General features: G+C 46.9%; 1 protein-coding gene across 1 annotated transcript in view; it reads right to left on the reverse strand.

Annotated features, from left to right (window-relative positions):
* The window catches only part of LOC132433702 (keratin, type II cytoskeletal 6A-like), a 37,337-nt gene extending 12,042 nt beyond the window's left edge, over positions 1–25,295 (reverse strand). The window contains 2 exon segments of the mRNA XM_060024818.1: positions 5,608–5,819; positions 24,714–25,295. Coding sequence (XP_059880801.1) covers positions 5,608–5,819; positions 24,714–25,244 — 743 coding nt within the window. The 5' untranslated portion in view covers positions 25,245–25,295.
* Positions 25,296–26,094: the final 799 nt, after the last annotated feature.

Consider the following 26,094-nt stretch of genomic DNA (forward strand, 5'->3'; position numbering starts at 1 on the left):
AGCCTCTGGATCATCCGGTCCGTCTCAGAGATCTCTCGTTTGGTGTTGCGGAGATCATCGCCGGGCCGGCCTGCCGTGACCTGCAGCTCCTCATACTGATGCCACCAGAGTAGAGTCAGTCACTCCATCAAACACTGGCAAGGGCACTGTGCACCCAGCCTGGCCCTCGGTGCCCTGAGCGGGCCCATCCATTCACTGATCGTTCGCACATTCCCTCGCTTGTTTCTTGAGCACATCTACTCGCCAGGTGTGTCCTGGGCTCTGGGAATATCATGAAGAGCATAATCAGAGCCCTGCCTACAGTTTTCTGGCAACAGTCAAACCAGCATATTATCGAGTTTATGGTTCCGAACTGAGATGAGTCCCTTAGGAATTGAACTGTGGCTATGGGGGTGTGATAAAGGAATCTGACCTAGATATGGGAGTGGCTGCGGGGATGGGCAGGGAAGTCCTTCAAGAGATGGGGATACTTGAGCCGGGCGCTGAAGGCTGGGAAGGATTGACTTAAGTGACCGGCTTGGGGGAGAATATTCCAGACCGGGAAACAGCCTGTGTGCGAACACCCTGGGATAGGAAAGCGCACGCAGAGCTCTAGGAGTAACAGGTGACTTGGCATTGTCCTTGTGGGGGTGGTTCTTGGTCACGGGGCATACGTCCAGACCAACTGTGACCATGAATTTTGGTGGCCCTCCTGACACAGGTGTTGGGGAAACAGGGAGGAGATGCAGGGGAACGGTGTTGGACGGTGTCCAGACTGTAGAGTACCCCATTCTGAAGACTTTGTAACAGAATCCTCCATCTCAGGTGGCTCTCTGTCTAATAGTGCGTATCCAGGACACACTCATTTAGGAGAAATAAATGCACCCAATGTCCTCCAGCAGCCTGAAGAAAACCCACGCCCTTGCCCAACAGAAGAAGAGCCCCTGCCTGAGTGAAGATCTGTCCAGTTTTGAAAGTGCTGAATAGTTCATCTTCTTCGTTTCTAGACACACACAGTTAAAGGGAACAGCAGCCTTGCCAGCAAAGGGAATCGTTCGCTATACATTTCAACCATCCCACCTGGAGTTAAGTGCATCCCACCTCCACTTACCACCAAGGGGCTGCCTCGCCCTTGCACCCCTGGCACCTGACACCCTGCTTCCTTTCTACCACGTTGCAGTGGTAGGGACTAAGTCCATGCCCAGATCAGGGCAAGGGATGGGAGCCAGTTTGTAGGTGAGCAGCTGCCCCAGAAAAGCACCTGCATTTGGCAGAGAATTGATCTCATGGGTTGGACCATCCATGTTACTACACCCCTCCAAAGCCAAACCTTCTGGCCATCTGCGTCTTTGGATAGTAGCTCTCTGTGGTTATTCCAACCTCCCTCTTCCCAGTACAAACTCTTTTGTTCAGCAGTGTTCATTTCTGCCTTGCAGCCCCACGGGACCGCTTGCTCAGCCTTGAACCCCTCCCTGCTCCTTAGCAATCTTTTCCTCTCATTGCTTCCAACACAGACTGAAAACCCACCCTTCCTGGAAGTGTTTTATTAGTGCTTTTTCCTTTCTGTGACTGTTCATTCACTTCATGGCCTCCCAGACCTTGGATTCCTTTTGTAGCTCATTCATTTACAACTTTGTAACCCTGCTTGTCATATAGTAGGAGCTCCGTAAATAAACAAGCCCTTTAGAAAGAGTTTTATGACCGTTTCTTGGTTGTTTGAGTCTCATCCAACCCCCAACCAGTTGTAAGTGGTGTGGGGGTTGTGGCTGTCCTTTTGAGCACCCAGCATTTCTTGACCACATATCAGTGTGTGTGTATTAGGGTTTCCGCATGCATTTCAAGCTTAGTTTTCATAGTTTTCAACTTGGCTCCTGCCAAGTTGAAAGAAACAGGAGTGCTCACATGATTCCTGAGGCTTGTGGCTAGTAGTTAAACAATGATTTGGGGCTTCAGAGAACACTAGCCCTGGAGCCTATCACGGAGGTGCCCACGCTCACCTTGGTCTGGTACCAGGACACAGCATCAGCCCGGCTGCGGTTGGCGATGTCCTCGTACTGGGCTTTGACCTCGGCGATGATGCCATCCAGGTCCAGGCTGCAGTTGTTTTCCATGGACAGGACCACCGATGTGTCGCTGACCCGGGTCTGCATTGGGACAGTTCCTGCAGAGCCAGTTAACTCAGCATCACTACAGCAAAAAAAGAAGGGGTCTCGAAATCATGCAGTTGACCTCCCATCTAAGTCAGGAATCCTTTGGCAACCCCGGCAGGGATTTCCCAGCTCTTCTTATGCCAGGCATTTGATGGAGGGCGAGGTCCCATGTCAACCTCTGAGGAGTTTCTGGGTCATAGATCAGTGTGATGGGAGTGTGTCCTCAGCATCCCTTCTCAGGGCTTCCTTCTGTGTATTTTCCCTGAGTATGAAGGATGAGTAAGTGTTCTCTGAATCCAAATTATATCAGGTTGAATACGACTTATGTGATTCATATGCCAACATTAAAGGTTTCTTCGGGATTGGGTGATTTTTCGGACCCTGCTCCCCTCCCCCTGCACAGTGTGAGTTCATCACTCTCTACCCCTCTCTCCCCTTCCACAGACCCAGGTCTCTGCCATCAGAGTGGCAGTGCCCAGACAGAGGCATCTTCAGGGGCCAAGAAACACCCTGACCAAAAGGCTGAGGGGCAGCTTGCCTTATGAACTTTCTGGGATGGAGAAGGGAGACGTGGGTCTTAATTCCCTGGGAATGTTACCCAACGACATGGGATTTTAGGAATCAGCACTCCCTCCTTGCTAGACCATGGGGTTGGGGGCAGAAGCCTCAGAGGTGGGGTGGGGTTGAATGTGGCAGGATTTCAAGCAGTTCTTCCCAATACCCATGACCTCCTAAGCCCTCCATCCCGGGTAGAGGCACTATATGGATAACACCCTGCCACATCCTTTTCTTTTCAGAGTCCAGACATAGGAGGGACAAACACACTTGCAGGCTCTTACTGCCTCAAAGAGCACCCGGAAGAAATTGGTCCCGTTGGTCAGAGAGTTGACCTTGGCCTCCAGGTCCACCTTGTTCATGTAGGGGGCATCCAAGTCCTGGAAAGACGGCACAGAATTCTCCTCTGAGACCCTGGCACCAGGCAGCAAGTCCAAAAGAAGCTGGGCAGACTCTTCCTCCATGGCCCTTACAGTTTGGATTTTAGCAAACTCTGTATCTGGAGTTTGGGGTTGGGGGTGGGTGATTGCTGGGAACTGCAGGCTCGAATCTCCTGGGCTAACCGAAACCCAAGCAGGGTCATTGGGGCCATAAATACAGAGGGAGGATTTTGGCAGGTTTGAGCTATCCAGATATTCTCAAGGTTGAAGTCACTTTTCTTGGGCGGCCTAAGGGTCCATCACCCCACACTCCAGGATTCGGTTTTGAATTTTCTCCTTTGAGAGACATTCCCAACCACTTTCTTCAGAGCCGCAAACTCATTCTCAGCAGCCGTGTGCTTGTTAACTTCATCCTCGTCCCCGTAAGCACAGAGGAGAGAGGGCGTGCTTGTGAGTAAGGGTTATTTTTTGTTTTATTTTTTAACATTTTTATTGGAGTATAATTGCTTTACAATGGTGTGTTAGTTTCTGCTTTATAACAAAGTGAATCAGTTATACATATACATATGTTCCCATATCTCTTCCCTCTTGCATCTCCCTCTCTCCCACCCTCCCTATCCCACCCCTCTAGGTGGTCACAAAGCACTGAGTTGATCTCCCTGTTCTATGTGGCTGCTTCCCACTAGCTATCTATTTTACGTTTGGTAGTGTATATATGTCCATGCCACTCTCTCACTTTGTCACAGCTTACCCTTCCCCCTCCCCATATCCTCAAGTCCATTCTCTAGTAGGTCTGTGTCTTTATTCCCGTGTTACCCCTAGGTTCTTCATAACCTTTTTTTTTCTTAGATTCCATATACCTGTGTTAGCATACGGTATTTTTTCCCTCTTTCTGACTTACTTCCCTCTGTATGACAGACTCTAGGTCTATCCACCTCACTACAAATAACTCAATTTCATTTCTTCTTATGGCTGAGTAATATTCCATTATATATATGTGCCACATCTTCTTTATCCATTCATCTGTTGATGGACACTTAGGTTGCTTCCATGTCCTGGCTATTGTAAATAGAGCTGCAATGAACATTTTGGTACATGACTCCTTTTGAATTATGGTTTTCTCAGGTTTTATGCCCAGTAGTGGGGTTGCTGGGTCATATGGTAATTCTATTTTTAGTTTTTTAAGGAACCTCCATACTGTTCTCCATAGTGGCTGTAACAATTTGCATTCCCACCAAAAGTGCAAGGGTGTTCCCTTTTCTCCACACCCTCTCCAGCATTTATGAGTGAGTGTTTGATTGAACTCTTCCCAGACCGAGGAGGACTGTACTGGTGCAACAGGAGCTAAGAAACCTTAAGTTCTTCCCAGCTCTTCCGCTGACCTGTGTGTGACTTTGGGTAATTCACTTAACCTCTATTTCTCCCCCTGTAAAAGGGGAATAATTTCTTCTGCCAGAGTTTCTTTTTCCCTTTTTTCTTTTGTAAGACTAGAAGGTGAGCGTGCAACTGATAGGAATAGAAATGCATATTTATGCAACTCCATCCTCTTAGAGATGCACAATTCCAATCTTTAAAAAATTTTGCTGGGCTTCCCTGGTGGCACAGTGGTTGAGAATCTGCCTGCCAATGCAGGGGATACGGGTTCGAGCCCTGATCTGGGAAGATCCCACATGCCGCGGAGCAACTAGGCCCGTGAGCCACAACTACTGAGCCTGCGTGTCTGGAGCCTGTGCTCTGCAACAAGAAAGGCTGCGACAGTGAGAGGCCCGCGCACCGCGATGAAAAGTGGCCCCCGCTCGCCACAACTAGAGAAAGCCCTCGCACAAGAAACGAAGACCCAACACAGCAAAAAATAAAAATAAAATAATAAAAAAAAAGGCAGATGCTTGCTTTACAAAAAAGAAAAAACATTTTTGCTGCCTCAAGTGCCTGCTGGAACTGTGGGGTAAACTTTGTTCAGGACACTGTTCCGGTCGATTTTGATATATTTTCACTGAACCTCAGGGCAGTCATTTAAGTAGTGTGCTTTTAGTGAGTAGGTGTTGCTCTAACTCAGAAACCAAGGGTGAGCCAGCTAAGGGATTGGCGAGGACCATCCTTTCTGTTAGATACCTCACCTACTGTGGCCTGGGTGATGGCAAGTCAAAATTGCCTCCCCTGAGGAGGATCAGATGGACTGGTTTATACTCTAGTGTGCATCTGGGAAATGCAGGTGTCTCAATAACAGAGCCCATGTCCAGCAGAGTTAAATAATAAGCCGATTATAAAATAATATATTGCTTTCCAGAGTCGGAATCTTTTGTGAGATGACGCAGATGTCCCTTGGCAGTCATGGAGACAGACAGAGTAGGCTTCTTGTTAATAGTGATGCATGAGATGAGGGTCCCTTGGTTACCCCATACTTTGCTGTCTTCTTCTCATGAGATAATGACTGCAAGTCCAAACCTCCCTGACATGGGCATCTGCTCCTTCGCACCCCTCTGGTCCTCATAAAGAGGAGTTCTGGGATGACTGCATGTGATCTAAGGGTCTCCCACTCTCACCTGACTTTGAGATCTTCCACGACATCCTGCATGGTTCTCAGCTCAGCACCCAGCCTGCCCCTCTTGGTGGTGACGCTGTCCAACTGCCACTGGAGGTTGATGTAGGTGTTGAAGATGGGCTCCAGGCTCTGCCTCACGGTCTTGGTGCCCTGCTCCTGCAGCAGGCTCCATTTGGTCTCCAGGACCTCGTTCTGCTGCTCCAGGAACCGCATCTGGATAGGGGAAGAAGAGAGTGAAGTCTGGAGAAACTGGGGAGACAGAGCCAGACACCCCAATTAATACGGGAGAGAGGAAAAGTATGCCCATCTGCCAGTGATATAACTGACAACTCCACGTCAAAATGGAAAAGCCCATCATGCCACCCCGATGTTCTCTGGGGCTCCACAGAACTAGTGCAGTGGGCCTTGGAGGCCTCCATTCCTGGGGTAAGTGTCTCTACAACACCTGCTCTGGGTTAAGTTAGTTTGCCCAGGGAATTTAACAGCTTCACCCTTCCCTCTGTGTTGACTGAACCAGCTGGCATGGCTCCCAAGGAGGATGAGGGGGAATTCCCACAGGCCCTCGGGGCCCCACCTGTAAATACCTCTGCCCCCGGGATTGCCGAGCGGATGTGCTTTCCCACAGGGAGGTCGTTGGGTGACTGCTGCGCTCTGGCCGGGGCCTCTCCAAAACTTCCTGCCAACCCAACCGCATGGACGAGATGCAGCCCCCGGCTCACCTTGTCAATGAAAGAGGCAAACTTGTCATTGAGGGTCTGGATCTGCTCCCGCTCTTCTTTCCGTACCCGCTGGATGGTGGGGTCAATTTGCAGGTTGAGGGGAGTCAGGAGACTGGTTGATGGTGACCACTTGGATGCCTCCAGGGGGACAGACGGAGAAGCCGGGGCCCCCATAGCCCCCTCCAGTTCTGCCCCCATAGCCGAACCCACCACTGACCTCAATCTCTCTGCTCGCCCTGCCATCAAAGCCACTTCGGAAGCTGCTGCACCCACTGATGGAGACCCGCTTGGTCCCCCCCAGGTTGTAGAGGCTGAGGCTTCCACAGCTGGTCCCAGCACCGCTGATCCTTCCCATCCCTCCACTGCCCACCCCGGGGAGTGGGCCACAGAGACGGAGCTGAAGCGAGAGCGGCTGGTGGCTAGGGTGGTGGCTGAGGCCATGCTGAAGCCCCTGCGGCTGCCTGTCTGGAAGGTGAGAGTGGACTGCCTGGACATGGTGGCTGGGAGAGCCTGGCGAGGAGAGCTCCTGATGTGGGTACGTGTGGAGGGGGATGGAAGAGACAGGGCAGCTGGGGCGCCCTGCCCCCTGGGCTTTTATGGGCCTCTGGGAGGGGCGGGGTGTGCTCAGGCAGGCCTCTGATGGCATCTCCTTGGCATCCACCAACCTTGAGCCCACACTCAGCTCCCCTCTGGAAACAGTGTAAAAGCCACTGGTTGGTTCCCTGACATCCCTCCCGCATGTGGAAACTCCTTTCTAGTCGCAACTTGATCAGCAGATGAATGAGAAGCACGTAAATAGCTTTCAGTCACGTCCTAATCATGATCTTATAATGGACTCAGAAAACACTGCCTCATTTCTAAACCGCTCTCTTAGGCCTGGGACCAACTCCCTCTTGTCCAAACATCTTGTGTCAACCCCAGTGACTGCAGTTCACTGTTTCCCATTCCTTCCTATCCCTTAGGTGTGCATCTTATTCCTGAGCACTTTCTGGGCAAATATCCCCCCTCCCGACCCCGTCCCCAGCTCAAGCAGTCCCTGCAGATCTTGAAAATCCTTCTCTACACTCACCTTTATCAGGAATCCAGCCATTTTGATTGCCTCTTTATTTTACTCCGAAGCTGCCAACTCTATTGCATGGGTCGCACACGACATTCTGGGGCATCAGTGTGTGCGTCCGTGCACGCATGTATGTCCTGTCCATTCCTGTATAACGTGACCCTCAAGGCCAGGTCTTCTGCCTGCGTGGAGAGCAGTTGAGAGAGTGGGAAGATGGGTTTGAATCCCGGCCCTGCCGCTTCCTAGTGGTGAGACATGGGGCCAGTCATGAAACTTCTCTGGGCCTCGGTGTGGGTGTCTGTAAAGTGGGGTTTGTGATGATTATTCATGGCAAAACAGCTTCTGCAACACTGAGGACATGTAAATGCTGAGCCAATGTTTGTTGTGTCTTCTTTCCTGATATAATCACGCATGTGTGAAGGAAGTGCTATCAAGGCGTCTGTCCTGAGCGAGTCCTGTGGGGATTCGAGAGAAGCACAATGCACGTTCTTTTTCCTTAATAACAGGCTTGTGGTCCTGTTGGGAAGACAAAATGAAAACACACTGAGTAACTTATGAAAAGGTGGTACGTGGTAAAACACCACCTCTTGGCTCTGTTTCAGGTCGCCTTATTCCAGAAGTCTCCCTGACTGGCCGCTTTTCCTATAGATGGCCAAGGATCCTGACCCTTTAATCCTTCATCAAAAAGCCCCAGTGGCTACACTGAGTAGAGGACTTGCTTTTTGTTTTTTGGGTTTTTTTCCCTGTTAGTCTTAAAAAATTTTTTTTAAATATTTTATACAATTTTAAAAGGTTACCTTCCATTTACAGTTATTACAAAATATTGGCTATATTCTTCATGCTGTAAAATACATCCTTGTGGCCTATCTTACACTCAATAATAGTTTGGACCTCCCACTCCCCTACCCCTATATTGACCCTCCTCACTGGTAACCAGTTTTTGTTCTCTATAACTGTGAGTCTGCTTCTTCTTTTGTTATAGTCACTAGTTTGTTGTATTTTTTAGATTCCATGTATAAGTGATATCATGCAGTATTTGTCTTTCTCTCTCTGACTTATTTCACTTAGCATAATGCCCTCCAAGTCTATCCGTGTTGCTGCAAATGGCAAAATTTCAGTCTTTTTTATGGCTGAGTAGTATTCCAGTGCATATATGTACCATATCTTCTTTATCCATTCATCTGTTGATGGACACTCAGGTTGCTTCCATATTTTGGCAATTGTAAATAATGCTGCAATGAACATAAACACATGGAGGTTAAACAATATGCTACTAAGCAATCAATGGATCATGGAAAAAATTAAAGAGGAAATCAAAAATTCCTTAGAGACATGGGACTTCCCTGGTGGCGCAGTGGTTAAGAATCTGCCTGCCAATGCAGGGGACATGGGTTTGAGCTCTGGTCCAGGAAGATCCCACATGCCACGGAGCAACTAAGCCCGTGCACCACAACTACTGAGCCTGAGCTCTAGAGCCCAGGAGCCACAACTCCTGAGCCTGTGTGCCACAACTACTGAAGCTGGCACACCTAGAGCCCATGCTCCACACCAACAGAAGCCACTGCAATGAGAAGGCTGCACACCGCAAGGAAGAGTAGCTCCCGCTCGCTGCAACTAGAGAAAGCTCACATGCAGCACCGAAGACCCAATGCAGCCAAAAATTAAAAATAAATTTATATTTAAAATATACCTAAAGACAAATGAAAATGAAAACATGATGATCCAAAACCTGTGAGATGCAGTAAAAGCAGTTCTCTTTTCTTTTTTTTTTTTGATTCTTTAAAAATCGAAGTATAGTTGATTTACAATATTTCAGATATACAGCGAAGTGATTCAGTTTTAAGCAAAAGCCGTTCTAAGAGGGAAGTTTATAGTGATCCCTGTAGGTCTTGTTGACTGTGTCCTCCAGCCCCTATCCATCTAAATTGATAAGGAGTCTCCAAGGCTTCTCGTTCCCTTTTGTCTTCATCTCACATCCCGGGGGCGGGGGTGGGGGCGGAGTCAGACAGAGAAATCCTTAGATCTTCTTTTGTCTTGCTGACTTTTTGCTTCTTGCAGTGGTTTTGGAGGATGGGAGAAGCTGAAATGTATTCCTTCTCTGTTTTGTTGATGAGGAAACTGAGTCCCCACTTGGTAAATGAAGGAGACCAACATTGCCGAGCTAGAGAGAAGCAGAGCCCCATTCCGTGGTCTCTCCACATAGGGGTCCTTTCAGAGGTGTACGTGATGGGTTGGCAGACGCTCGCCAGCCTCAAGCAGCAGCTTGGCCCTTGGAGCGGCAGTTCTGTTTTCTGGGCTATTTCCTCCTCGGGGCTGAGGCCAGGGAACGGGCCTCTCCTCCATCGAGAAATTGCTTCAGAGTCTCATTTTCCGCAGGGAACCCGTGAATCATAGCTTTTGTTGATACAGACCAGGAGGAGCACAGGAGTTCTCTTGCCTGGTTGCCAACGCGTCCAGATCCCAGCTGGCGTGGTGAATGCGTCTGCAGTGGAAAGAATAATCGTCTTTGCTCTCTGTACTCATGGCATGATGATCTTTCTCCCAGAAGGGACACTTGTTTCCTGAGCCATGCTGAGGAAACTCTTCAGAGCTTTCCAGGGAACAGAAGCTTGTGAGGGGTCAAGGCTGGGAGAGCCTTTGTTGGCCCGTCCACGGGAATGGGGGTCACCGCAGCTCTTGCCCATTAAGCTTCCTGTGTGGAGGATGCTCCAGGCTGCTTTCCCTCCTGGGTCATGCCTTTCTTTCCCACACCCTCTCCTGGGACCCTATTCCAGGCATTGCCGTCTCATCTTGTTTCCAATCTTGTTTCCCTTGGCCATCACCTCTTGTCTGGGGTTTCCCACTTCCTTCCTTCCCTCCCTCCTCTCTCTAATTTTCCTACCTGGACCGTTGTTTCCAAAGCTAGATTGTCTTACTCGTTGACTTTGGCGAAGTAGATGGAAACAGATATGTCTTACCTCTCTTTCTCCTTCACTCCCCCCTCCTGTGACCTTTGACCTTCACTGTGACCTTTACCCTGGTGGACAATGTCTACCTGAATGCCTAGGACACCCTGGCGTCCCACTTTAAAACCTCAGAACTTAGAGACTATGACATCTCTGCTTTCCTTCCTGCCAACGAGGTTTCTTTTTCGATTTTTAACCTCCTTTATAATTCTGCTTTGAACTCTCCCTGCAAGAAGCCTTCTCAGATAAACTGTGCCCAAGACCAGCCCCTTCACACCTGTTCCCTGAGCAGGCCTGTGTGTGGCTTGCACATCGGCGTATTGTTCCTCCTGCCTTGGTTTCCTGGTGGTCTGGAGGGTTGGGGTGTGTCCCCTTTCCCCTGCCCTGCCTCGTAGCACCCTACAGAGAATTGTGACTGCAGCTCACTGGACATAGGTTGTCTAATTTAAAGAAGAGCTTTAGGAACATATTCCTTTCTGTTCTCCAGATCTCCTGAGTTTCTCCAACACTGTACTGTTGGGTCTGTCTGGGAGGAGTTTTCTTGAGGTTTGAGGAGTCATGGATGCAAAAGCTGTAGTATGGGCTCTGGTGCCCAAGGCTGGAAGTTTCAAACTCCTCCACTTCCCCGTTCCTGCACCTTCTGCTTGGGTTGGTCTCTCCCATCCTTAGAGGGATACTGAGGCTTTTGGTTGTGGTGGACTTCAAGGAGACTGACCCGAGGTGGCAACCAGGGCTTGAAGTCATGGGAAGAGGGGAGGAAAACATGGAGGCGCACCTCCCAAGGCCATGGGGGTTGGGGGCACACCAAGGAGTTTTGGCTTCCAACCAGGCCAGGGCCAGAGTAGGGCAGGCTGGAGGGGGCAGAGGGGATTGGGTCATCCTCTAGAGCATGCTGGCTGATGCTCAGAGCCAGGGTCCCTGGGTACAGTGTCCGAGTCCCCAGGCCTCAGCCACCCACCCCCAATCCCTCAATATGCTAGATGCATCCCAGACAGCCCTCTCCTACTGTCTCAAGGAGTTCTGCTTGTAGTTAAAAACTATTTATTAGCACTTGCTATACGCCAGGTGTTCACTGATGGAGGTACAGGAGATATAGCAGTGAACAAGGCAGACAACCCCTTCCCTCCCGGAGCTCACATTGAAAGAGAAAGGGGGTGGGGCCATCTGGAGGTTCAGTCACAACCTGAGTCTCACAGCTTCTGGGGACTGAGTACAGTGATGATAATTCTGTTGCAGTGGTACCTGAGACATCCCACCAGAAACACTTTTCAACCCTGACTGTTCCTGCCGGGGCAGCCGACTTCCTCAACACTTGGCATCTCTAACAGGTACCACCCAGCCTGCCTGTACAGGGGTCAGACCTTCCACCACATGGCCCCTTTGCTCCTGCATTCAGTGGCAACAATTCCTCTCCAAAGGGACTAAACGTGCCAATTGACCACAAGAAACCACCGAGATTCAGGACTTGGGATGTGTACTTGCACACGGCCAGAACTTACCTGATCTGCTTCACTCCATTGCCCACATAACCAGGGCTTTCACTCAGGTCCAGATTCAATGGGCAGGTACAGAGCCTGGTGCAGGTGGGCAGGTGGCCCTCAAGGCCCTTTCCTCAATTTTAGCAGCAAATTGGGGTGCTCTTTCCATTCAAGCTTGTGCTTAAGAGAAGCGAGATGGAGCAGCCCCTTCCCTCCGTGATCAAGAGCTTCAGACACACCCAGCAGACGTGCATGTACAAAGCGTGGATGGACACATGGACACCCACGTCCTAAGGACATTCACGAGACGATAATCTACACGAGTGTAGTGTTGACTGGGTGCATCAGGATAGAGAGGTGAAGCAAAGGAGCAGAGTCAATCTTTAGAGCTGAGGGAGGCTCAGAGAGGACGAAACCAAGGATAGGAACCACTGAAGTCCACACAATCATCTGGTAGACAAGCCAGAGCTCCCGATCCCTTCTGATGCCTTTTGCCCCGGACGTCCCTCAGGTCATAGAGCCAGTGAGAAAAGCCGCCTTTGCCTGGGAAGCACAGCTGGGGCTCTTCCTGGAGGGAGGGGGTGGTATGATGCCAGCGTCTCAAGGGCTGTCACAGTGTCCCCCCCCCAGAAAGCATCTGGAAGGATTCAGATGTGTCTTGGCCATCTGCCTCTGACCATCTTAATGTCCTCCCGTGTCCCCAGGAGGGGGCGCTTCACCAAGTCTCTCTGGTTGGTGCTGAGGAGGAGCTGCCAAACGGGGATGCTGCTGGGAGAGGAAAGTGGGGGAGCAATGGGATGCCCCTGGGCTCTTCCTGGGCCATCTGTGAACAGAGGAACACACTACCTAGGAATCCCGGCGAGGTAAACGTGCAACATCGTCATGGTCTGTGGGCACAGGCTGGGTGGGCTGGACGATACCCGAGCACCCAGGGAGGCTCTTTACACCATCCCATTGGCTCGTTACTGGGCTTGGGGGTAGCAGTTGAGGGTGGGTGTGTGTGTCACCAGCTGGGAAGAAACAGCCAGATGTGTCAGCCTCACCCTTGTGCTGGGCTGGGCACTGCCCAGTGTCTCGTGGGCTTGGATGTCATGGAAACGCTTTCTTCCTTCCTGCTTTCTAGTCTCATCCTCTCAGCCCCAGTTATTTTGACCTGAGCCTTCAGACAAGATGCAGTTGTTCATGTTTTCATTCAACAAATATCTGTGGAACTTACAGTGTACTCAGCACTGGGATACCAGAGTGAAGGGGGTCCCATTACCAACCCATCCAGGGAACAGACCATGAGGATAGTGCCACCGTATGGATAGGAGTAGGCATAGGGTGTGCACGAGGAGCTCTGACATAGCTGCCACGTGTCTAGGAAGTCAGGCCATGACACTGGGGTGTAGACCCCAGGCCCCTGCTTTCACCTCAGCTCCAGAAAAGTTCATGAAGTACGTGCTACAGAGGTCCCTATTTTATGGATGAGGAGAGTGAGGCCTAGAGTCCCACAGGAAGTTGAGAGTAAATCTGGAGTTAGGACTCTTGTCCCCTGTCCCCTAGCACAGGACTTGTGCCCATGTCACCCTGATCCCTGCTGGATAAGAGGTTCTGCACGATTCCCACCCCAAGGGGCTTGCTGGGCTGTGAGGAAGATAAAATTGACGTACTTATATGAAACAATAAAAGTCATATAAAGTGGCATACAACAGAATTTAAAAAGGTGAAATTCAGACAGTGAGCGGCATGACTGAATGCAGGATAGACGTTGAAGGCTGCAGACGAGCCTTGCTCTCCCTGCTGGCTCCGAGGACCACATTTTGGGTGCACACAAGAGGACGCAACCTCCTGAGCGTGGCAGGAGAGTCTGGGGGAGCTGGGTTGGTTTAACATTTCTCACTGATAAATCAGAGTGATTCCATTCACAGATCCTTGAGATGGGATTGCATTGATCTGCTGAACGCACACGTACCTTGTCTGTAACGTTGCATTTCTGTCTAAAACCTTTTGGTGACATATTATTTACCTGGGTATTTCTACGGACAGGAGTTTATGGGTGGGGGACTGTGTTCTCCACCATCCCCTGGAGGGCCGGGCCTGCGGAGCATTCCGCCTTGGCCTCGGAGTCCCTGTCTCATTCTGGACTGCCTGACACCCAGCTGACCTGCGGGCACCCTGTGAGCATACGCTGTTGATGAGGATGGTGACAACGATGATGGTGTTGGGAAACCAAGAGCCATTAAGCTGGGAGCGATTGGCCCCAGGTAACTGGAGAGCAGGTAGCTCTCCATGCTCTGCTTTAAGAGGGTAAATATTCAAACGCCTAGAGACAGAGGGATGAAAAATTAAGATCTGTGAGTTGTTACCGCAAAAGAATTTTTCTCTTTGAAGAAGGACTCAGCAGAGGACCCTTCCCACTGGTCAGCTCTTCTTGCGTGCACTCAAAGTGTGATTGACTGATACGCAGCTTCCCTGGAGGGCTTCTAGGAAAAGCCCTCTGCAAAACCACGTGTATTTCTGGGATCTGATGGGATGAAATCGTTTTCACGAAACGACCAGCGCCATGTCTGTGCTGCAGGTTACACTGAGCGGCCAGGGCACTGCTCTCACCTTACTTCCGGGATAAGGGCTAAAATGGTGTATGATCCCACAGCCAGACGCCTCAGTGCCCTCTGATGATTCTCCTCCGGTGGACATTCTGGATATGCTCCCATCAGGCCAATGAGAGACACTAATTCCTTTTAAAGGAATGCTTCAATGTGCTTTCCACTTGCCCCGAGCGCTGGTTTATTAAGCAAGAGCTGGCCAGCCTGGAGTGAGCCCAGAGGTGAAAATGATGAAGGTATTGGGAAATAGGAGGTGTGAGGGGAGGGGAAAGGCATGATGCAAGGAGGCCAATCTGTTTCTTTGGCTTTGTTGTAGCCACCAGGGAATAGAATACACTTAAACTCAGCAAGAGGAGTTCAACTCAGTAACAAAGCGCTTCTACTGTCCAATGGTAAACAAGGAAATCCTCTCTCCAGGAAGTCATGAGATTTCTGATTCTTTCTGGAATGATTGAGAGGGTGTGATTCTGCAATAAATGGAGTTCTTTTTGTTTGCTTGTTTTGTTTTGTTTTTCTGGAGCATTTAATGTCTCTGTGAGATTAGTACCTATACGCTGTACCCTGATAAGGTTGTTTAGGTATCATGGTATTTTATGGATTTAGTTCTAAAATGTGGTTTCCCTACATTTAAAAAGCTGCCCTTCACTTGCAGGAATTGACAGTCACTCAGCCTCTCTGATGTTGGACCCGCCACTGTTCACGTACCTTTATGCGCGTGTGTGTGTGTGTGTATGATTATGGGTGTAGTTCTGGCTCTGTCAAGTGAGAGGGATTTTTCTTCAAGGGTAGGCACATCATTCAGTTGAATCCAACATGAGCTTAATAATGCACCTACCTGCCTTTCAATTATCTGCAGTGTCTAGACGCTGGCTCTGCCACAGGTAACCTGACACTGTATTGCTGAGTGACTTTGCTGGGTGGCTGAGTGACATAGAGCATATATGAGCAAATAATGAGGTTTGGAAAACATGTTTTTAGATGAGGGTAATACAGGCTAAAGACAGTCATACTCCACTCATCACTCCTACATCAACAAGGAATAGACGAGAGGTCAGAGTGGGGAAAATAAGGCTGCAGAGACTGGTAAGGTTCTCAGGAGGAGGAAAGACAAAATAAAGCTTGGATGGAGTCCAGAGCTGGGGGAGGAGAGAAGGGGATGCTGTACCAACTTGGGCAAAAGCAGTCATTCCTCATCCTCCCAGTGTGGGCTGGCATTCTCAGGCTCAAGGGCAACACTCCTTGGTGTTTGCCCTCGGTGTGGGGTATGTGACACCAGCTGATGTCATGAGGCAGCAGATGTCCCACTGAGGAGAGGAGCCCACTCCTGTGTTTACTCTTAGCACCCTAGCACAATGGCATCTCCACCGGAGGGCAAGCACAGCCAGGAAGGGCTGGAGTGATGGAGGAGACCAGGTCGGCCCCTCCTGGTCCACACCTGCACCTCTCCCCATGGCCAGAGGGGGAACTGATGGAGCCAGAGTCCAAGGGTAAGATCGCACCGCCCTAGCACTGGGGAAGAGCGAAGATTACGAAAGGAGGCAGGTCGGTCCTTGCATCCTGGCTCTGCCTCTTTCTTGTCACTTCATCACTAGAACTGGGATAAAGTTTAGCAAGGTGGTTGGTACAGGAATCAGTAACTCTCGTGCACTACCTTCCAGTGATTAGAAAATATGACAGAAGAGGTTCTAATTCACAACAAAAAACTGTAAGATCCCTAGGGGAACCTAATAGCAACAGCAACCACAAAACAAAATGCACAAGAATAAGAAGAAAACATTGAGAACAAACAAGCAATGAGTAGAAATCACTGTATCAGAAAACATCATGGAATAGAAAGCTTTAGTAATGACAATGGTGTGATCGCACAAAGAGATGACTGGATCAGGACAGAGAATGTATGAATTCAATGTAATAAAAGTAGTATTCCAATGGGGGAAAAGGAGGATATACTTTTATGCAGCAAAAAAGTACAAAAGGGAAAAGAACATTGACCCAAATTCCCACTCCTCAGAATCAATCACTATTAATATTTTGACGCATGTATTTGCTTTCACCCTTTTCTCCGTGTTAACATCGTTTAATAAATCACATACGTAATAAATAAGCACAATGTCCTTTAGAATCCATGGCTTATGTTCTGTCTAAAATGGCCAGCCAGGTGTACTGCTGTCTCCTTCTCCCAGGATCAAGCCTGAGAAATGATAGAAACATGGAAGTCAGGGATACTAGGAATCACCAGTGATGACACATAACTCTGAGAAACTCCAGGGGATCTCAAGGCTGTTTGAGCTGACTTATGCGGGGGTTTGGTCCTTGCCCATTGTCTGCCGCTTTACAATAGAAATACGGAGCAGCAGCCCAACCACCAGTGCCCTTGTCTGTAGTTCAATGTCTGTCATTCAGTATATCTGTAGTTCATAGGTAGGGTTGTCATATTCAGCAAATAAAAATATAAGATGTGCAGTTCAATTTTAAATTCAGATATAACAACAAATAATTTTTTAATATAGCTGGGTTCCATACAATATTTGGGGCATGCTTATGTTAAAATGTTTTTGTTGTTTATGTGAAATTCAAGTTCTACTAGGCAGCCTCTATTTTTTCTGGTGGCCCGATTCATAGCTGACTGGCATAGTAATGCCTGCCCTGAAGGTCAAGCTGCTGGCATGTAGCTGGCCTCCACAGGACTGGGGACATATCTGGCCTTCATCCCAGGGTGATGAGAGAAGCCTGTAAGTAACCTGCTGTCATGGAGCTTTTCACATGGGGAGGGGGAACCAGAGTCTGTGCCCGGCTCATTGGGATGTTTCCCCACCAGCTTTTGGGATTTTGTACAGCTTGGTAGTTGCTAACCTCTGCTTCCATCATTCCCTTGACTCAAACCCTACAGCTGCGTAATAGTAGGGTAGGGAGGTCACTAATTCTCAGAAGTCTTCCCCAGATCCAAAACTTCTGCCTAGTGACCAGCTCAGCTGCAAGACCCTTGCACACCTGTGGACCACCATGGCATAAGGCTAGATTGCAACTTGATCTATGATCCAGGGCAGAGGGTCTCTGCTGTGGCTCCAAATAAGCAACAATTATTATAATTGAATTGGTAATTGTGGTTCTTATGGAATTTTTCCTTGCTTTTTATTCTTCTGCATACAGGTAGGATCTGGTTGGAAAGCCTGATGAGCCAAATTCTACAAAAAGCTTGTGTAAACTTGGCCTAAAAATCTGTTTCTGTCTAAAAGTCAAAATCATAACCCTGACACTGATATCTGGGAAGATGTGAATAAACCTCTAATGTCTGTTTTGCTTGTCAAAACTTGTATAGAATTTTACACTGAAAATGGTTTTTGGATATCCTATCACAAAAGGAGAATGTTCCCAGCCATAACCGCCTCCATGCTAATCTGAGTGTCATCTGTTAACCGGGACCATCTTTCTTTTTTTTTTAAATTAATTTTTATTGGAGTATAGTTGTTTTACACTGTTGTGTTACTGTCTACTGTACAGCAAAGTGAATCAGCTATACTCATACATATGTCCCCTCTTTTTTTGATTTCCTTCCCATATAGGTCACTATAGAGCATTGAGTAGAGTTGTCTGTGCTATATAGTAGGTTCTCATTAGTTATCTATTTTATACATAGTATCAATAGTGTATATATGTCAATCCCAATCTCCCAATTCATCCCACTCCCCCCTTTTCCCCTTGGTATCCATATGGTTGTTCTATATTTGTGTCTCTATTTCTGCTTTGCAAATAAGATCATCTATACAATTTTTCTAGATTCTACATATATGCATTAATATACAATATTTGTTTTTCTATTTCTGACTTATCTCACTCTGTATGACAGGCTCTAGGTCCATCCACATCTCTACAAATGACCTAATATCGTTTCTTTCTATGGCTGAGTAATATTCCATTATATATATGTACCACAGCTTCTTTATCCATTCCTCTGTTGATGGACATTTAGGTTGCTTCCATGTCCTGGCTATTGTAAATAGTGCTGCAGTGAACACTGGGGTGCATGTGTCTTTTTGAATTACGGTTTTCTCTGGGTATATGCTCAGTAGTGGGATTGCTGGGTCATATGGTAGTTCTATTTTAGTTTTTTAAGGAACCTGCATACTGTTCTCCATGGTGGTTGTATCAATTTACATTCCCACCAACAGTGCAGGAGGGTTCCCTTTTCTCCACACCCTCTCCAACATTTATTGTTTGTAGATTATTTGTTGATGGCCATTCTGACTTGTGTGAGGTGACACCTCATTGTAGTTTTGATTTGCACTTTTCTAATAATTAGTGATCTTGAGCATCTTTTCATGTGTTTGTTGGCCATCTGTATGTCTTCTTTGGAGAAATGTCTATTTAGGTCTTCCACCCATGTTTTGATTGGGTTGTTTGTTTTTTTGGTATTGAGTTGCATGAACTGTTTGTATATTTTGGAGATTAATCCTTTGTCAGTTTCTTCATTTGTAAACATTTTCTCCCCTTTTAAGTGTTGTCTTTTCGTCTTGTTTATGGTTTCCTTTGCTGTGCAAAAGCTTTTAAGTTTCATTAGGTCCCATTTGTTTATTTTTGTTTTTATTTCCATTACACTAGGAGGTGAGTCATAAAAGATCTTGCTGTGATTTATGTCAAAGAGTGTTTTTCCTATATTTTCCTCTAAGAGTCTTATAGTGTCCAGTCTTACATTTAGATCTTTAATCCATTTTGAGTTCATTTTTGTGTATGGTGTTAGGAATTGTTCTAATTTCATTCTTTTACATGTAGTTGTCCAGTTTTCCCAGCACCATTTATTGAAGAGGCTGTCTTTTCTCCATTGTATATTCTTGCCTCCTTTATCATAGATTAGGTGACCATAGGTGCATAGATTTATCTCTGGGTTTTCTATCCTGTACCATTGATCTATACTTCTGTTTTTGTGCCAGTACTGTCTTGATTACTGTAGCTTTGTAGTATAGTTTGAAGCTGGGGAGCCTGATTCCTCCAGTTCCATTTTTCTTTATCAAGGTTGCTTTGGCTATTTGGGGTCTTTTGTGTTTCCATACAAATTGTAAAATTTTTTGTTCTAATTCTGTGAAAAATGCCATTGGTAATTTGATAGGGATTTCATGAAACTGTAGATTGCTTTGGGTAGCATAGTCATTTTCACAATATTGATTCTTCCACTCCAGGAGCACGGTATATCTCTCCATCTGTTGTGTCATCTTAGATTTCTTTCACCAGTGTTTTATAGTTTTCTGCATACAGGACTTTTGCCTCCTTAGGTAGGTTTATTCCTAGGTATTTTATTCTTTTTGTTGCAATAGTAAGTGGGACTGTTTCCTTAATTTCTCTTTCTGACCTTTCATTGTTAGTGTATAGGAATGCAAGACATTTCTGTGCATTAATTTTGTATCCTGGAAGGAGAAATTACAACTGACACCACAGAAATACAAAGGATCATAAGAGACTACTACAAGCAACTATATGCCAATAAAGCGGACAACCTGGAAGAAACGGACAAATTCTTGGAAAGGTACAACTTTCCAAGACTGAACCAAGAAGAATTAGAAAATATAAACAGACCAATCACAAGTAATGAAATTGAAACTGTAATTAAAAATCTTCCAACAAACAAAAGTCCAGGACCAGATGGCTTTATAGGCAAATTCTATCAAACATTTAGAGAAGAGTTAACAACTATCCTTCTCAAACTCTTCCAAAAAATTTCAGAGGGAGGAACACTCCCAAACTCGTTCTATGAGGCCACAGTCACCCTATATCTTTTTGAATTATAGTTTTGTTTGGCTATATTCCCAAGAGTGGGATTGCTGGATCATATGATAATTCTATTTTTAGTTTTCTGAGGAGTGTACATACTGTTTTCCACAGTGGCTGCACCAACTCACATTCTAACCAACAATGTAGGAGAGTTCCCTTTTCTCCACACCCTCTCCAGCATTTGTTATTTGTAGACTTTTTAATGATGGCTCTTCTGACCAGAGTGAGGTGGTACCTCACTGCAGTTTTGATTTGCATTTCTCTAGTAATTAGCCATGTTGAGCATCTTTTTATGTGCCTATTGGCCATTTGTATTTCTCCTTTGGAGAAATGTCTCTTTAGGTCTTCTGTCCATTTTTTGATTGGGTTGTGTGCTTCTTTGTTGTTGAGTTGTTTGCATATTTTGGAAATTAAGCCCTTGTCAGTCGCATCGTTTGCAAGTGTTTTCTCCCATTCTGTAGGTTGTATTTGCATTTTGTTTATGTTTTCCTTTGCTGTGCAGAAGCTTGTAAGTTTGATTTGGTCCCATTTGTTTATTTTTGTTTTTATTCCTATTGCCTTGGGAGACTGACCTAAGAAAACATTGGTATGATTTATGTCAGAGAATGTTTTGCCTATGTTCTCCTATAGGAGTTTTATGGTGTCATGTCTTATGTTTAAGTCTTTAAGCCATTTTTAGTTTGTTTTTATGTATGGTGAGAGGGCGTGTTCTAACCTCATTGATTTACATGCAGCTGTCCGGCTTTCCCAACACTACTTGCTGAAGAGACTCTCTCAAAGACTCCATTTTGAGAAAAAACCCTGAGTGGAAGAGGGCTGAATAGTAGTTGGTAGTAATCCACCCACAGAATAACTGAGTATCACATGATGTTGACTGATAGAGTTGGGTATGAAGCAGGGTAAGTTGTCAGTGGGGCTGAGAGGTAGTTCTCCAAAGATGAGGATCACTGAATGGGATGAGTAAGTTTCAGAACCAGTACACGATCGACACTACAATCTAACACAGAATCTTTATATTAGAAATATGCTTTATTCAACACAACAAAAGAAAGCAAAGAGAGCAGAGAAAAACATTGTAGGGATATAACTGCTGCTGAGAGGGTGGTGTCAATACCATTTAGGGACACTGCATGGGAAGATAACTTATTTGTTCTGTGGGGAACTCCTGAGTCTAGCTAGAATGGGCAGGACAGTTAAAGGGAAGATTCCCTGCTCTGTTTTCATGATCTCGATTGTCAGTTTTCAAGGAGGACATAGGTCATTTTCTTCCTAGAATCATGGTAGACTGATGACACTGATAATAAGATGGGAACATCAATAGGATGTCTACATATGTTCATGACACTGATTGGTGACCTTCTGATAGTGAGTAATGGAGGCTTGGGTGAAGCCAGTATAGACAGAGGAAATGAGGACTTACCACTTCTGCTCTAACTCATAGGCCAAGAGAAGTTGGAGACAGGAGAGAAGCAGCAACCCAAGAAGAGGGCAATGCAGCTGGATGGGGGGTTGAGACAATGTGGGACCAAGTACCAACAGGAGGACTTCAGTGCTTGTAGTTCTTCCTGCTGGAGGAGGAGGTGGTGGTTTATTTGACGGTGGAACTGCTGTCCCTGGAGGAGCTGAGGCCACCCACTATGGCTCTGCCACTGCCGGAACTGAAGCCACCTCCAACGCTGTGACCACTGCTGTAGGAATAGCCATTGCCTCTGCCCAGGCCTAAGCTACTGCTGATACCACTGACACTGCCATAGCCACTAGAGATGGTAGACTGCATGTGGCCATGGTCTGTCTCAGATCAGTCTCTGGATCATGTGGTTGAGCTCAGCAGTCTCCTGCTTGGTGTTATACATGACATCCCTTTGTCTATGTACCTTGACCTGCAGCTCTTTACACTGTAGTCCAGAAGAATAGAGAAGCAGTGTGCATTGGGGTAGATACAGTGTTTATGGGCTTTCACATGCCAAAAATGGCTTTCAATTCCCAGCCATCTAATAAACTCACACCAAACGATGCAACATCTCTAGAAATAGTAGATGGCACAAGATTATTTGCTGCTGCACAACTGAATAGTTCTGTATGATCATTGAGCACCTAGTTTTTCAATAAACTAGTGATGTTCTTAGTGATATCTACGGGATTTCACAATCAGGAAGAGGTTGAAGGCAAAACTCAGTAGGGCAATGTCATTAAACTCTTTTTTCTTTTTATTCAATAGGCCCAATTGTAAATTCTTTAATTGTCTACATGAACTGAGCAATGACAGACCTCCTATGAAATCATCCAGGGTCTTTGTATTTCAAACTCCACTCAAAAAACTGCGGTAGGCTGGTGCAGCTGAGTGTAACCACCTGGGGCGCGGGCACAGGATTTCTCTCCCGCTGCTGGCAACTGCTCACCTTGGTCTGGTGTAAGGACTTGGCCTCAGCCTGCCTCATTTGAGCAATCTCCCCATATAGGCCTTTGACCTCAGAAATGGTGCTGTCCAGGTCCAGATTATGGTTGTTGTCCACGGAGAGGACCGCAGAAATGTCTGAGCTGTAGGATTGCATCTGAGAGCACTCCTACCAGATATGGATTGTTAGTACCTCTGCTTCCAGTGATACATCTATGAGATCCAACTCCCAAACATTCCATCCACTCAGACTCTTAAGTAGAAAAATGAACAAACCAATGAACAAACAGGGTAAGGTTCTCTCCATCTCAAAGTAAGAATATAAGTGATCAATTTGATCGTTAAGGGTATTTATCTTGGTGTGCAGTTCAACCTCATTCATGCGGCATCCTCGTCCTGGGAAAGGAGGAACAACTCAGAGTCAGCCGACCCCTACTCCCAGCCCACCCAATATCTTCTCCTCCCATGTGTGGGCTCTTCCAGCCTTCGACAAAGGAATGGGGACACCTAATATCGCTAAGCTCACCTTCAGTGTTACAGGTTCATTCGGTGCGGTTGCAGGCCTATTGATTTCTTCTTCATTTCCGGAGAGGCTGCTGAAAGACGCTTGAGCCAGTGAGCAAAGGATTTTGAAAGCCAATGGAAATTTTCATTTCCATTGGATATTTTTCCTAAGCAATGATGCCCTCAAATGGACCTAGTCACTCGGTAGACTTGAAGTGTGGTTTTCAGAAAACTGAGCTCACTTCTCTCCTGTAACTCACTTGTTCTTGAAGTCCTCCACCAGATCCTGCATGTGTCTGAGTTATGAATCCGGGAAGCCACTAAAGAAGAGGAGAGATTCCTTCCACCCCCTGAGGTTGTTGATGTACTGCTCAAACGTAGGCATCAGGGTCAGCCTCATGGGCTTGGATCCCTGCTGCTGAAGGAGGGTCCACTTGGTATCCAGGCCCTTGTTCTGCTGCTCCAGGAACCACATCTGCAGGAAGGCAAGAGAGTCGTTTGCTAGACATAGAAAGAAAGGAACAAGTGTCTGTATTACCAGGTTTCCAAGTAGGCTGGGGTGGTGTCCATGGTGCTGGGCTACTAAGGGAATATACAGAGGCTCAGATTGGGCGGTATGCTCCCCTGATATTCTTCCTTCTCAACCGGCAGATCTCATTGATGAAATGTCCCCATAGACTTTTGAGCTGTTCCTGCCCTATAAGTTATTGTGCCTATCAGTGATTTTTTCATCACTTCCTCTCTTTCTCTTGAGAAGCAGAATCAAAAATGTAATTTAAAATAGTTTTTACCTGATGTATTATACAAAGCTTTTATTTTCTAAAATAAAAGGGATGTTAAATGTTATCTAATGATTAGATTCTAATCTAAACTCCCATTTAGTGCATATATCTCTTCTAAAACACTCTTGATAGATGGTCGTACTCTGTTTCTAGAATAACTTTTTTTTAAAAAAACAAATTATAGGGGCTTCCCTGGTGGCGCAGTGGTTGAGAGTCCGCCTGCTGATGCAGGGGACACGGGTTCGTGCCCTGGTCCGGGAAGATCCCATATGCCGCGGAGTGGCTAGGCACGTGAGCCATGGCCGCTGAACCTGCGCGTCCGGAGCCTGTGCTCTGCAACGGGAGAAGCCACAGCAGTGAGAGGCCCGCGTACCACACACACACACACACACACACAAAACCAACAAATTATAAATATTTGCACATCTCAAATGTTTCTTTTTCTCACCTGGATGGAAAATAATTCCACTTTTATTTTCTTCTCTTTGTTTTTCTTTTTTTTTCTTCCTGCTGGAAAGGTAGGCCAGAACCTCAGAGAAGGTAGTGACTGGCCTTTTCTTTGTATCCCATTGTAGACCCATTAGTGGTAAGTGTTAATCCACTTCATTCTCTCTTTTCCTTTCCTTTGCTTCAGGGTTATCAAGAGTGGAGAATTCTTCCCAGGCAGGAATGAAGACATTTAAGGGATCAGTAGCTGTAAATGATTTCCATCACCTTTTGCCTGTGGTCCATATGGAGCCTGTCCTGCATCCCAGTGGAGAGCTAGCCCGAGTCCCCTCCTCTCTCTCTCCCGAGACTCCCCCTGGTAGGACATTGGTTGCGTCTCTTGACTGGGGACTCTGAAATCCCAGTGGAGGGCAGGTGCTCCCGGCTCACCTTGTCGATGAAGGAGGCGAACCTGTTGTTGAGGGTCTTGATCTGCTCCCGCTCCTCAGTCTTGATTCGCTGGATGGTGGGGTCGATTTTCAGGTTGAGGGGAGTCAGGAGACGCTGGTTGATGGTGACCTCTTGGATGCCTCCAGGGGGGCAGGTGAGGGAGCCATAGCCACCACCAAAGCCAGCTCCACCACCGAGCCCAAAGCCACCACCAGCTCCACTGCCGAAACCAAATCCACTCCCGGCTCCACCTCCAAAGCCAAGGCCGCCTCCAGCTCTGCCGCCATATCCGCCACCGAGGGCACAGCTGCCCCCTCCGAGGGAGATCCTCTTGGAGCCCCCTATGCCATAGAGGCTGCGGCTGCCAAAGCTAGCTCCTCCACCCACTCCAGTGAAGCCTCCACTGCCCCTGGAGCGGCACACGGACATGCTGCTGAAGCCAGAGCGGTTGACCCCAGGGACTCTGGCTGAGCCGGCACTGAAGACACGGCGGCTGCCGCTTTGGCTTCTCACGGTGGATCTGGAAGTCATGGTTCCTGAAGTCGAAGAGGCTGAGGAGGGCGTGAGAGGTGGAGGGTAGAGCTGAGATGAAAAGTATAAGATAGGTTTCCAGCAGCCAGTGTACAGGGAGGAATGCGCTTGGCTCAGTGCTGGAAAGTAAGCCTGCAGGTTGGGAAGGACTGGGCTTTACAAACAGTGAGATCATACCTGGGTTATTAGAAAAGATATAAAATATGAAGAATGCTTTTTGGCTTCCTTTAGCCAGGGAAAAATTCTCCTGCCTTTGATCTTTGATTTATATCAATACAACAAGACTATTCTCAATTCACTGAGGCTGGGAGTTAGACTGTCTCAAACAAAGGTTCAATATGGGTTGCTTGTGTATCAGAATGAACGTGCCCATCATCCCAATTTTGCAATTATTATGTCAAGGCCAGATTTATTTCATCCATAATTCCAATCTGATCTTTTGTAACAGCTGAGAATTTAGAAATCTAACAGCAATCTATTGCTTATGCCCTAATAGAAAGATTACCATTTCCCTAATGATTACAAATATGTTAAAGTTGACTTGTTTTTTCTGTATATAAAAATCTGAACAGATAGAAAAGTAGAACAACATAATAGACCCCTATTTGTCTATTAAGGATGGATACACATCACCCAGATTTTGCAATTATTATCTTAAGGCCGACTTTATTTTATCCATAGCTCCACCTACTTTCTTCATCCACCTTAAGTTATTTGAAAGGAAATTCCAGAAGAAAGGTCATATGATTTCATATTCAATTCAGTATTTATGTCTAAATAACAGACTCTTTAGAAAATGACCAAAATGCTTTTTTTACTTTATTTTATTTTTTTAAACATTTATTTTTAT

Source organism: Delphinus delphis, chromosome 11, assembly GCF_949987515.2.
Source record: "Delphinus delphis chromosome 11, mDelDel1.2, whole genome shotgun sequence".
Taxonomy (NCBI): domain Eukaryota; kingdom Metazoa; phylum Chordata; class Mammalia; order Artiodactyla; family Delphinidae; genus Delphinus; species Delphinus delphis.